This window comes from Diabrotica undecimpunctata, chromosome 9, assembly GCF_040954645.1.
Source record: "Diabrotica undecimpunctata isolate CICGRU chromosome 9, icDiaUnde3, whole genome shotgun sequence".
NCBI lineage: Eukaryota > Metazoa > Arthropoda > Insecta > Coleoptera > Chrysomelidae > Diabrotica > Diabrotica undecimpunctata.
In genome coordinates this window covers 57,813,752-57,828,791 of record NC_092811.1, presented here as the reverse complement: position 1 = coordinate 57,828,791, position 15,040 = coordinate 57,813,752, and the positions used below count along the sequence as shown (strand labels likewise).

The window sequence follows — 15,040 nt, the reverse complement described above, 5'->3', positions numbered from 1 at the left end:
GATCCATAAGCTCCAATATCTACCATTGTAAATCTATATTGGCTGTCACAGGCTGTTAAAAGAACAATACTAAATTGCTTCTTATAATTAAAGAACAACGATCCACTTTTAGCAGGTGCTTGAATGGTGATGTGTTTTCCATCCAAGGCTCCTAAACAATGAGGAAAGTGCCATCTTGTTTCGAAACCATTTACAATGTGAAGCCAATCCTGCTTGGTAGATGGAGATTTCAAATATAAAGGATGGAGGGTATCCCAAATTACTTTGCACATTTCATGGATTATTTTATGAACTGTAGTATGTCCAATATGAAAAGTCCATGCTAGTACTTGCATTGACATGCCTTGAGAAAGAAACCTGGAACAGATTACCAACAATTACATTATTAAATTGTACAAAATATACAATTGTAGAATATGTACTCACTGTAACGTTATAACAAGCCTCTCTTCAACAGAAATTCCATCAGAGCGATACTTTACATTTATTTTTGGTTTTACCATTTGCAGTAATTTTTCAAAGATTCTAACTTGCATCCTGGTATATTTAAAAAACTGCTGGGTATCCCAGTTTTTCATATTTGTTTAATAATTAAAATTACCACAGGTCTTTCGGTTCTGGTTAATGGGCCTCCGTTTGTATCGACGTTGTCTTTTATTTCGAAGGCTCAGTGCTGCTCGAATACAAAGTATCAGTGCCACTGCACCTAACAAAGTCCGAGCATTTTCATTTTCCATTTGTATTAATTTTCAAGCAAAAATTAATATGAAATCAAAAATGTAAGGTTAGAAATTTAGATGTAAACACCATTCGCCAACGCCAACCGAAAGTTGATAAATGCAGTCTTAAGGTCCGCGCCCACTTGTCCGGACCGGCACGCAACGGAACGCACCACGACGATCGGCAATTTAATATCATCGTGTATTCAAATGACCCAGCGTGCACTTTACAGAAACGGAACATATCGATACACACCAAAATCTCTGAAGAGAATATTTTCGCGGTCAGTGTGTAGCGGCCCGTTACGTAGTGAATAGTGAGCGCTTCAACAACGGCACGAACCGGAAAAAATGGACGAAGAAAAATTAATAATACTCGTTAGTGGGTACAAGGAATTGTACGATCTTGGTGACAAAAACTATTCGAATCAAGAGAGGAAAAATAACTGTTGGAACGAAATATCAGACCACATGAAGCAGCCAAGTATGTATATCTGCATAGTATAATATATAGGTATATTAGCAGTTGTAAAAAATTTCTTTTAGTATTAAAGTTCAAAAAAGGGTCAATATATTTTATATTTTATTCATAATAGTTACAATGTGTATAGCATGCAAATATCTAACGGTAAGAAAGACAATAAGTTAAGATATTATATTGACTGTTGATTTCTGTAACCTCTTCGTACCATTTGAGTTTGTCATTCTACTGCACCTACAGTGCAAAAGTAATTTTTAAATTCATTACGAACCTGTAATGCTTCTTCAGTGGCTCTACCTCCAACGTTTCTAAGACCTTGTATTGCAGAAACATTATTAGCCGTATTATTATCATCTGGGTCTATATCTATTGAATGAGAATCACTTCTCAAGAAATTATGCAGACAACAAGTTGCTAATATTACATTATCAATATGTTCTGGTGACATTTGCAGTCTCCTCTGATATATTCTAAACTTCTGTATCAACATCCCAAATACATTTTCTGACAGCCTTCGTGCACGGCTTAATCTATAATTAAAAATAGCTTTGGTTTCATCCTCTCGTATCTGATTTCCAGGATATGGACGCATAATATGTTTTTGCAATGGAAAAGCTTCATCTCCCACAATAACATGTGGCAAAGCAGTGTTAGTAACAGGAAGAATTTTATTAGAAGGCATTGATAGCTCTCCACGTAATAAAGCATTTCCCATAACAGAATTTGCAAATATTCCACCATCACTGTTCTTTCCATAAGCTCCTACATCAACGATAATTATTCTATAATTTGCGTCTACTAATGCCATTAAAACTACACTGAAAGTCTTTTTGTAATTAAAATACAGGGATCCAGTGTTGGGCGGGGCTTCGATGATTACATGCTTCCCGTCGATAGCTCCGACACAATTGGGAAAATTCCATTTATCACAAAAGTCTTTTTCTATAATTTTCCACATTTCTTCCATAGGAGTAGGCATGACAATCGGTTGTAGCTTTTTCCAAATTGCTGTACACGTTGAGTGTACAATATCTCGTACAGTGGTGTGACCCAGTCTATAGCTGAATGCTATTGTTTTAAAAGAATTTCCAGTTGCCAAAAACCTGAAATAAATGCAGCTACGTAAAAACTATAACCAATCCCTATGAAATGTATAAAATTGAATTTAATGCATGTATTTTTTAATTTTTAGTGTCTGATTGCAAGGAAAGATGGACACGGTTGCGCGATAATTATAGAAAGGCATTAAAATTTAGAAAAGGTAAAAGTGGAGATGCCGCCACCAAATTAAAACCATATAAATTTGAAAAGGAAATGGCCTTCTTAAAACCATTTATGCAGGATCGAGAACAAAAATCTAATCTTGTTGAAATTGCCAGTATTTTCAACAGTTCTGATCCTGTTTATGAGGATGAAGAAGGCAACGATCACATTGAAGACAGTGACAACGTAAGTGAATCAACTGAATCTCGAGAACTAACGCCTACACTATCAACAGGTACAACAATACGACGAAGAACAGCTACTTTCATTCCGAGAAAAAGAAAACATACTCAGATTATGCAACCTACCAATTCAGTTGCTAGCGTTCTTGAAAAATATTTGGAGTCGACAGCTGCTGCTAATGCAAGTTCAGGAGGCAATAGTTTGAGGCAATTTTTCATTGCAATGGCTGACACAACACAATCATTCCAACCGGCACTTCAAATTGAAGTTAAGTCGAAGATTTTCAACATCGTACAGCAAGCAGAATTAAAATGTTTGCAAGTGACAGTTTCATAATAATCAAGCAGGGTTGCAAAGTAATTCCTGGACTGAAACTTCTAAGCTAACTTATACGGAACCAACAACATATTTAACAAATTCGTATTCAACAACTTTCCCAGAACGTGCAAGAAGTTCACAACAATAATAATTAATTACAAAAATAAAATGTAAACAAAAAAATAAAAAGTAATTATGTATTCTGAATATCGTTATTTAAATGAAAAAATACACTTACCTAAGAGTTACTGCTAACCGTTCATCTGGCGGAATAGACTTTCTAAATGTTGTATTTTGTTTTGTGAGATCAATTTTTATAATAGATAAGAGTTCTTGATATTTTTCGTAATTCATTCAGAAATATTGATAAAATTTGTCTTGATGATCGATTAAATCAGGAAATAAAGTAGCAAATTCACTTTCCGTATTTCGTTTTATACAAATTTCATGCACCCATTTACTACGCTTCCTTTTTGAAATTTTATTTTGTTGTTTTTTAACGTAATTTTTTAACGTAACAAAAAACGTAATTTTTCAGTAGAGCTATTTAAAGATTTTTTGTAACAAAATGTTTGATACTGTTGACGCCGTTTAAAATCTAAAATTGATTTTATTACATATGTATACCTCTTATCTTTCACTTCAAACCTTGGACTGTACAATATTCCAACAAATAGTAGTTTTAGAAAAAATAATACTTGTAACCCTTTTGAATAAAAAAATTTTATGATATATCTTGTAACAAAATAACTTTATGGCTTATAAATGTATTAATATTATCTTTATCTTAATGATTTTTTTTTAATATTATAAAACAGTTGTTTAACAAACATTGCTTTTACAAGAAATAATTTCTTATTGCACAAAATTTTAGAACTTATACCTTTTTTCTGTAGAAAATGAGAAACATATTCCAACTTAAAACAATTTTATTTCTATTAAAAACTAACAAAATGAACAAATGCTTGTCTTAAATAATCATTTTTTGACAATTTAAACACTATGATTAAAATTCAAACTTAAATATCTAATAATATTCTAAAATAATCTAAAGGTTTTTAAAGAAATCTAAGTAATAATGGGGAACAAATTTTTTTTTTGAATTAACTCAGTAACCCCTTTTTCTTTGCCTCTGAAATCCCTGGTTTGTTTACAAAAGCAGGTTCTAATATTATATTATCAAATTCAATATTTTTTCTGTGATTAATAATTTCAGTTTCCATAAAACTTTCTTCTCCATACGAGTACTTATAAAACAAGGTAGTGGGATCAGATTTTTGCAGTTTAATAACTCGGAGAGTGGAAAATTTGACGTGCTTTGGAATATTAATGTAGAGATGTGAAGACAATTTCTTTAAATCCAGTATGTCTGTGGAACATAGTTCGTTCAGCTGATATTTTTTGCCCGTTTTTTTAGCCTGTCTGATTATTACAGCATATTGATCGGGAACAAAGATAGGACTGGACTTTTTATATTTTGTAATCTCATTCTCGATTTTGGCATGTACGCTGTCCCCTTCGTTTTGACTATGCCCCTTAACAAAAAATTTGTGGGTGATAGACTTGATTCTTAGTTTGTTGATACATAAAGGGCAAGTATATATTTGTTTTTGTTTTGCCCACAACAATTGTCAGAGTAAAAAATTATGTTCAAATCTGCTCCATTACTTTTATTAGAAAGATCTTCAAGATATTTAAAAAGGCATGTTCCTATTTCGTTTGCACCTCGCAATCCTTCTCCCTCGTGCCACAAATAGCAGACTCCTTCTGTGGTTTTGATGTTAAATGTACTAAAATTAAAAACATTCAACTTTGAGACGTAATAGAATGAATTTGCATGTCCAGTAGAACATGGCAAAACTTTTTGAAGGTCATAAACTAAAACTGTCACATCATCGGCACTCTTCTGTTTGTCGTTTTGTTTTTCTTCTCGGCTGAGTACCTTCTCCTTTAAATGAGTCGTCTTCCAATTTAGCTTTCTCCGTTTCTGAACATCTGTGATACTCCAGACACAACTCACATTGATCCTTCTTCGGTACATGAATAGATAGGTTATATTCCTCCTTGAAGATTTTGCTGTAAAATTGGTAATTTCCATATTCCACTTTCTCCTCTTGACATAATTTTACATAATCTCTATGTAAATCTGACCTTCCACCTTCTATAAATTCGCGTGAAGTATTGGCTCTACAGTAGTGAGCCTCTACTCTCGGAATTGAATCTATGTGTAACCTTATTCTGTCTTGTATTTCGGTACTTATCGTTTTATGGTTTCCGTGTTTTCCTCTTCTATCTACATCAATAACCTTACCAGATTCACATACACTTTGTTTTTTGAGTACAGTCTGAATAGTTCTATTGTTAATTGCTAAAGTTGCCATAAAATATGTCTTGCAAACCCTTATGTTTTGCCCAGAAATTATAAAGGTAAATGCATTATTCGGTTTTCTTGGATTCGCAACATTACTGTATTTATATTTTGGATTTATTTGTGTCATATTTGATGCTATATATTCTCTTTGCTTTCCAAGATCTCCAAGCCTATAAAATTCTGAAAAAATGAGTTCTCGTTGTTCAGCAGAAATTTTGTCAGAGCATTTAAGCCTACATTTTTGACCACATGGTGGCAGAATGAATCTTCGTGGCCTTTCTTTTTTTACTCTTAATAGTGTACCATTTTCATTTTTCTGTATTTGAGTAGAAATATAAGATTCTCCCTTGTTTCTTAAATTTTTTGATTGATTCTTTTGCCATAATTCGGGTCTTATCTTTCTTTTTTTTCCAATTTTCTCAGTTTGAGTTTCAGCCGACATTTTCTTTCTCATTGACGGATTCTCATCTTGGTCTACTTCTATTTCTGCTTCAGAATCAGAAGATTCACGGGTCTCCTGATATAAGGGATCGCGCACGCTATCATCGGATCCATATGGATCATTTTGAGTCTTCATCGGAGTAATCTAAAACAATAATGTTCCATTAAATCTATACTCAAAATGATGTTTGATTATGTCACCTTCAATTCTATTAGCAGCATTGGAGTCATTTTCATTAATCTCAGATGAGCTTGATGAAGATGAAGATAAGCTTGATGATAGATTCTCTACAACATAAAAAATATTTATTTTATATAGAAATTCATAAGTATGTAAAATAAAATTACACAAATGTATTATGTGACTACCTATGCATGTTAGTTTGTTCCCTGCTGTAGATATTTCTGCATTATGAACTATTGCACTATCCTCATCAGATACCATTGCCCTATCGTGCTTTGATGACAAAGTTACATTTTCTAAAAAAGAATAGTTTTAGCGCTATATATAAACAAATTAGAGTTGTTTCCCTTACTATTTTCAGTACCAAGAAGAGGAGAAATATTCGATACATTTTTAAGCACTTCGGTGGATAGTTTGTGGTTTGGGTTCTCTTCATTAATTGGATTTCCAGAAGTACTCGCACCAACAAAATTAACCATTTGGTTAGTATGACAATGAAGTGTGGCATCGTTGCTAATCTCGGATGTAGTATTTTGAGAGATATTAAAATTTTCGTTACAACTAATATCAATATTTAACATACGCAATATGTGTGTACTTCGACCAGATGTTGAGATGGTTTTATATTTTTACGGTATTCCTGAAATGGTAATAATTGAGTAAATTATTGATAGAATAAAAACATCACGGAAATTGACACATAAACATAAATAACTCACTTTTCTAAATTGTGGTAAAATATAATTATATTATTATTATTATAAGAAATAATTAATTTCTCAATACTAACGAAAGTAAAACATTTTTACGTGAGAGAAAAACGTATTACTCAAAACATTCTGCCAAATAATTATACAATAATTTTTTTCTTAGCAAAACATACTCTGTTCTAACTAACTAACATTCATGATATTTTTATATGGATTAGGATTACTATTAAAAATGAATCTAAAATAATACAAATACAAAAACTAAAATGTGCAGATTATAGATACATTTAGACTTAAACCACAATTTAATTCAAATTTCTCGAGAAGACTGTTACAAGCCACAATGTTACTTTATTCAAACAACAATTTAATTCAAATTTCTCGAGAAGACTGTTACAAGTCACAATGTTACTTTATTCTTAATAAAATCTATAACAGCTAAGAGTTACATTTAAATATAAAACTTTTTTTACAATCAATACTACTAAATATTCAACTTACCCCGATATACAATAGTTTTATATCAACTTATAACACTTTTCTAGAAATAGCACAGTCACTTGAAATGTTTTAAACCGAAATGTAATGGTGTTTCTAAGAAGCGGCGATAATCCCAACTGAACATTCGGTAACAGACTGAGTTGTAACACTCTCGTTCAGAGCAGTCGGTCAAAACCACTGACGTTACCATGTTGCATGCCGAAATCTGGCGTACAAATTTTGAACTACAGTTGTAATCATTTTTCTCAGAAAAGTATACCACTTTTTCGGTTAATTACTGCATAAATCTCGAAAATGGAGAATTTTGAGTTGTAACACTCTTCTTCAGCATGGTCGATATATTCTAACTCGATGGCCGAAATCCATGCCGATGTCAGTTTGAAAGAGTTTATATAAGGTTACGACATTCAGTGCAGACGCCGATGTCAATTTGAAAAGGTTACACAAGGTTAAGACATTCAGTGCCAAGGAAGCCAATGTTAATTTGAGAAGGTTATAAAACCATATAAGATAAGTGACTTTGATTCATTGTATTTTTCATCTGTGCAACAATGGCTGAGCAACAGTTAAAGAGTTTAAAATCAAAAAGGGGAGTAGTTAAAGGAAAACTTGCAAGGTTTAAGAATTATTTTGATAATATCAATAAGGATTATGTGTCTAAAAAATTGATCACAGAACTAGAGTTTAGGTTAAGCAAGGTAAGCAAGCCCTTGTATGAAGAGTTTCATGAGATTCAAGAAATAATTGATGAAATAGAGCAGAGTAATGATAATATGAATGAAATTAATACTTTTGAGACTTCGTATTTTGAACTTGTTAGTGATATGCAAACAATCTGCGATAATTTTAAAATAGAAAATAATACCGAGAATGCATCAGTTCATAGTGATTTAAATCAAGGGGTTACTGATAATAGTTTTCAGGCATTGTTGTTACCCCCTATAAAACCGCCTAGTTTTAATGGTCATTATGATTCATGGATCGAATATAAAGATTGTTTTTACAGAGATACAGAGATTTTATTATTTGAGATCTTCCCTTCATTAACAGTCAAAGCGATACATTGATATCAGGTAGACATGTTTATCGATAAAGTCATTAAGCTCCCAGTTTTTGTGACAATTAGAATATTTTAATTTCGTCGTGTTTAAAAATATTAACATATTGTAGTAAAATAGTGATAAAAAAAGTGAAAATATTCTCCCCTGATGGGGGAGAATACCAATAAGACGCCAATGCGCGAACTAAATACTTCTGAAGTTGTTAGTGTTAGTGAACAAGATATGGATACAGGAATTAATACCACCGTTTCTCCTGCTACAAGGGAAGTAAAACTTTTTAATATTAATTCTAGTAATTACGACTTTCAAAATTGTTGTGTATGTGTTGAAAACGCCAATGATCAGAATATAGGCCGATTGTACCCTATGGTTGTGGGTGATATTTTACATAAAAAATTAAAGATCAACAATATTAAGGAAATTAAAAGTATAGGAAGAAACCGTGTTAAAGTAATCCTCAAATCTATTTTGAATGCAAATAAATTAGTCAGTAATAGTCATTTGAAAGACGATAATTTAAAGGCGTACATTCCCAATCACCTCTTAAAAATCAAAGGGCCGATACCTGATGTCGATACCAAATATAACATTGAATATTTGAAAAAATATATGACCTCTAGTTCACAAATTATTGATATTAAAAGAATGCACAGGAAAAAAGAAAAGGATAGAAATACAGAATATGTACCTAGACGTAATGTTATAATTACATTTGAAGGCAATTGTTTGCCAAATTATGTTGTAATTTATTATGTATATTTTCAAATTGAAAAATTGTTAGGTAAAATTACACAATGTTATAAATGCCTCAAATTTGGACACATTTCTAGACAATGTAAAGGTACACAGGAATACTGCATACGATGTGGAGAAATTAAAACTGATACACATACATGTGATGAAAAAAAAATGTACTTCATACACTGTAAAAGTGATAAGCATATATCGATCTCTAAAAACTGTCCTGTTTTCGAACATAAAAAAACTAAAAAATATCATAATCATAAATATCATGATTGAACATAAAATTTCATATTTGGAGGCCAAATATTTGAACGATTCTTCTTTTTCTGGTCTTATTTGTAATAACAGATTTGAAATATTGTCAAATTCAGATAAATAAGTTAATATACCTGCTTATTCCAACCTATTAAGGCTTCATTTACAGAAAACCAAAAATATTAGTCAACCAAATTGTAGTAAATCAAGCACTGATTATAGGGAAAATAAAAAAAGAAAAGTATTATCTCCAAGTTCCGAATATCCTACATCTCCTCACATCCCTTTCAGATTTGGACCATCTCAACCTTTACCACCCTTAAACAAGGAAAGTCTTTCAAATGTAGACAATGATAAAAATAAATTAGTAGATTCTTTAGTAATTGTTTTCTCAGATTTTATTCAAAATATTAATTGTTTAGAAGAGGCAAAATCACTTGATATCAATATGTTAGCCAAAGGTATTAATAATGTTTTAGATAATATTTTAAAAAAATATCTAGTCTAATTATTTTCAAAGCTAAACTCAAAATAATACAATGGAATGCTAGATCAGCTGTTGCTAATAAAAACAGCCTTCTTAACTTTTTAATAACCGAAGATATTGATATAGCTTTAATAAGTGAAACCTGGTTTAAACGGGATGTTGTTTATAGTTATAGAGGTTATAATGTAATACGCGAAGATCGGGATGATGGCTATTCCGGAGTTGCTATTTTAATTAAAACTGGTATTCCCTTGGAAAACTTAAAAATTAAAAAAATATATAATAAAGAATTGCTTGCTTGTGGTATTAAAATCAACTATAACAAAAGTCATTTAACTTTACTCTCTGCATATACGTGTCCGAAAGCTAAAACTAACACCGAAGATTGGGATAAGTTATTTTCTCAATTAAAACACCCTTGTATCATTGGAGGAGATATGAACGCACATAATTCTCCGTGGGACTCATCTAAAAGTGATAAAACAGGTCATCAATTTGTGGAGACAATTTAGAATCTAGATTATGTGGTAATAAATAATGGACAACCAACTTCCCAAACGAGACCAGGAAACACAGATTCCATGATCGATGTCACATTTTGCTCACCTTCTCTCTTTGATAAAATTTCGTGGTCTGTAGATACTGATACTTTGGGATCAAATCACTTCGTTATAAGGTTTGTAATCGATATCTTGGGAACTGATGCGAATATCATTTATCCCAGTAGTAAGTGGAACATTAAAAAAGCCAATTGGTCGTTATACTCTCAGTTTATTGAAACCTTATTAACTAACAACCCTCACGCATACCCAGACACGCAAGAAAAATATAATTGCCTTATTCACTGTATTAATGAAGCTTCTAAACAATCAATTTGCCAATATAAATCATTTAAATGTAAACGTACTCCCCCTCCGTGGTGGGATTCGGAATGTGATGAATCCGTTGCGGAAAGAAAGCAAGCATTAGTAAACTACAAAAAAAAAATCCTTCTCCTGAAATTTTTTGTAAATGCAAAGAAGTGAATGCTCGTGTCAAAAAATTCCTGAAATTAAAGGCCAAACAAAGTGTCAGGGGTTTAGTTTCAAAGGGTTCAATAGTGTTCAAAATTAAATAAACAAACTCCATAGTCTTATTTGGAACCAAGTAAGGAAAATGAACAGGAAAAAAGTTAACTTTCCACTGCCTCTAAGTAACTCATGGGTATACGACTTTTTTGATAAAATAGCTCCACCTTACGTAAATAACCAGATAGATGTAATGCCATCTGAAACTCTCTCACCTGATCAGAATCATTTTCTCTTAACACCTTTTTCAAGAGCTGAATTAGAGTTTGCCCCTGATAATCGCGTTACTATCTCACCAGGATATGATGCAGTCAAATATCCTACGATACAAAATTTGCCAGATAACGCTAAAGAATTAATTTTAAATATATTTAACCAGATAATTATTGAGGGTAACGGCATAATTGATTTTAAGCGTATTATAGTTGTCCCTATTCCCAAACCGGGAAAAAAACCCAAATTAGCTGAAGCTTACCAACCTATATCATTATTATCATGTATATTGAAGACTCTTCAACGGATGATTAAAACTAGGTTAGATTGGTGGCTAAGGGATCAAAGTCCCTTACCCGCTAACCAACATGGCTTTAAGAAAGGTTATGGAACTTTAGATTCCTTAACAACTCTTGTTGTAGACATTCAGAATAGTTTTTCCAGGAACAGTTATGTACCTGTTTTATTTTTAGACATCGAATGTGCTTACGACTCGGTATATCTTACAATTCTACAAGAAAAAATGATTAAATTTTTTCATATTCCAGCACAGTTTGCTTCTAACGTTGTGAACCTGTACACAAATAGGATAATTTAAAGACAATCATACTCTTATAGGACCTAGACTTAATAACAAAGGATTACCTCAGGGCTCCGTTTGGAGTCCTATTTTGTTTAACATTTACACAGCAGATCTACGCAACATCACTATTACTAATGTTGTACAATATGCTGACGATTTCTGTTTGCATACAGAACACAAAAAATATCAGCAATCCATTGAAAACCTGAATGAAGTGTACGGATTCCATCAAAAATGGTTTATACAAAATGGTTTCGAATTATCCTGCAGTAAATCACAAGTTTGTTTATTTACCAGACATAACTTTCCTAATGACAGTACAATCAATTTAGGTGGGCACTAGTTTTCCCTTAAAAACACAATTAAATATCTGGGAATGATATTCGACCAGAAATTGATCTGGAAGTTACATATTGATGACATGTTGAACAGATGCAATAAGGGATTACACTTTCTTAAATTAATTAATACAACTTGGTGGGGATCGGATGTTGAAGTAAGTTTATTATTTTACAAAGCTTACATACGATCTATTTTGGATTACGGAAGTGTTTTGTATGAATCAGCAAGTAATGTACTACTAAATAAAGTCAACGTTTTACAGAACTCAGCATTACGAATATGTTTAGGAGCCATGAAATCCATGACCTGACAAAAAAATATTGCCAAAAAAAGAAATCTCCCTTACTTTGCGTTAAATCAAAATATAGCATTTTTAAAAAATATAGATACTCTTCTTTCTTTTTACATACATATATTATTGTACCGAATTATAGTGAAAATATATATTTAAATAAAAATATTGTTCTATCTATACCAAGCAAATACAAAGAGGCAATAGAGCTCTATATACAGATGCGTCTAAATCTCTAGATGGAACGGAATGCGCTCTTTTTATACCATCGGAACATATAGAAAAAAAATTCAAACTGAACCCGGAAACTTCGATTTATACAGCACAGGCTATTGCAATATATGAAGCTTTATTATATGTAGCTGAAGTTGATTTTGCCCATATTATAATTTTGTCGGACTCCTTGTCCAGCAGTGTTAAAATCCATTGGTAGAAATGGACCACCAAATTTACAAGACTGCCCATAAAATTATAGAATTAAACATATTATTCAAACTCTTTTAACCAAAGGAATCAATGTACATTTTCTCTGGATTAAAGCACATGCAGGATTTGAACATAATGAATATGTCGACTTATTAGCCAAAGAAAGCATTTCAACCGATACTGGTATTCTACATAAAGTAACGCTTTCTGATAGTATTGTTTCTTGCAAGTCAACATTGCTTCGAGAGTGGAGCTACCAGTGGAAGGAATACTCTTTTGTGAACCACAATAGATACTCGATAATTCAGCTAGATATTCCCAAATTTCCTTGGTACAAGTCTTTTAGAGCTTCCAGGAGGCACATAACTTCCATTATTAGAATACGTTTCGGACACGCATGTTATCCAAAGCACTTATTTAAAATAAAGGTTTTGGATGATGACAAATTTAAGCATTGTGGAGAGGAAAGTGATTTAGATCATATATTTTTTGGTTGTTCTAAAAAGACAGTCTACTCATCCAAACTTATAAATAATTTATTAAAATATAAAATAGCAGCTCCTTGGAATATACTATATTTATTATCACTTGGCTCTATATTCTCTAAAAATTATTTAATTAATCTTGTTACCTTTGTTTTAAATCATTTGTATAACTTCCTCCTCTCCGTGACCTAGTGTTGTTGTGTCTTATATAAATAAATGCCTTGATAGGTCCCTAGGCGAGAAGAGTGTGTCCCTGTTCTCCTAATATCGATGTAATCTCTTATTTTGATAGGGCATTTAGGTAAATTATAATGATGACTGTCTTATTCCTTTTGTGTCTGGCTGTATGACGATAAGTCTAAGTCAAAAAAAAGAGATCTCTTGAAATGGATACTCAGCAAATAATAAAATCTATGGAGGTTTCGTCAACAAATTATAAAATAGCTTGGCAGATGTTAATAGAGCGTTATGAGAATAAAAAACTTATTATTCACAACCACTTAAGAGCAATTTTTGATCATCCTAGTATTAATAACGAGTCTTATGTTCAACTAAGAAATTTATTTGATAATGTCACTAAACATTTACGGTCATTAAATAGGTTAGGCTTAGATACAAAAAGTTGGGATAGTATAATATTATCTATAATGTGTTCTAAATTTGATGCTACCACCAGAAGGGAATGGGAATGTTTTAGACATGAAAATGATTTACCCAGTATGCGCGATTTAAATAGATTTTTAAAAGAGAAATGTGAAATGTTGGAGATGCCTCAAATATCTTCTGGTTATATAAATAATAAAGCAAAAAATTTTGAATAAAATCCTTTATAAAAAGGTATATAAAAAACCCAGTTGGGCTATGTTGCATTGACAAAACGTTTTCGGAATAAATATTCCATCATCAGTGTCAAGTTAATACGTGGATGTAGCCACTAAATATGTGGGTAAAAACCCTTTAAAAATTATTAAATAAGATTTGATTTACATTATGTCTAATTTACAGTTAAGATGTTTAAGTTACCGTTGGATTGGTAACATGGCGACATATGACTCTACATTAGTTGCGAGTCCTGAGACGGTATGTCTACGAGGACTTTGTCAAAGCAACTCAAGAGTTGTCAAAGCAACTTGAGTTGCTTTGACAAAGTCCTCATAGACATACCGTCTCAGGACTCGCAACTAATGTAGAGTCATATGTCGCCATGTTACCAATCCAACGGTAACTTTAACATCTTAACTGTAAATTAGACATAATGTAAATCAAATCTTATTTAATAATTTTTAAAGGGTTTTTACCCACATATTTAGTGGCTACATCCATGTATTAACTTGACACTGATGATGGAATATTTATTCCGAAAACGTTTTGTCAATGCAACATAGCCCAACTGGGTTTTTTATATACCTTTTTATAAAGGATTTTATTCAAAATTTTTTAATATATGGTATACAGCCAAATACAGGAACTTTGTTTCCTTGTGGATTTTAATAAAGCAAAGTTTCGCAATGTAAGTTCTCGAAGTTTTGCTTCTATTGAAGGATATTCCGATGTCAAATGTTACTTTTGTCATATTGATTACATTTTTATATAGAAGTGCAATGCATTTCTAAAATTAAATGTAAATGACAGAATCTCGGCTGCTAAAAGATTAAATTTGTATCTAAATTGTTTAAGGAATTCACATGTGTTATATATGAGTCCGGCAGAGGAATAAGAGACACTGTGGAAAAGACTAGGGGTCGATAGTGAGGTTAGGTGATGGAACGCCGTGGGTCTACGGATCCATCCATAATGTATGTTTGTAACCACTGTATCTTTTAATAAATAGTTTTGTACAATAGTCGGTGCCTCATTAAATACATAACATATTTGGCGACGAGTCACAGAAAGAATCCACGCAAAAGTCGAAAA

The 15,040-nt window shown here is 32.0% G+C and overlaps 1 protein-coding gene across 1 annotated transcript; it reads left to right on the top strand.

Moving 5' to 3' along the window:
- The first annotated feature begins 1,070 nt into the window (after nucleotides 1-1,070).
- On the top strand, nucleotides 1,071-2,982 carry LOC140450861 (uncharacterized). The gene is made up of 2 exons (XM_072544542.1): nucleotides 1,071-1,203; nucleotides 2,387-2,982. The coding sequence occupies exons 1-2, from the start codon at nucleotides 1,071-1,073 to the stop codon at nucleotides 2,980-2,982; spliced, it is 729 nt and encodes a 242-aa protein (XP_072400643.1).
- Nucleotides 2,983-15,040: the final 12,058 nt, after the last annotated feature.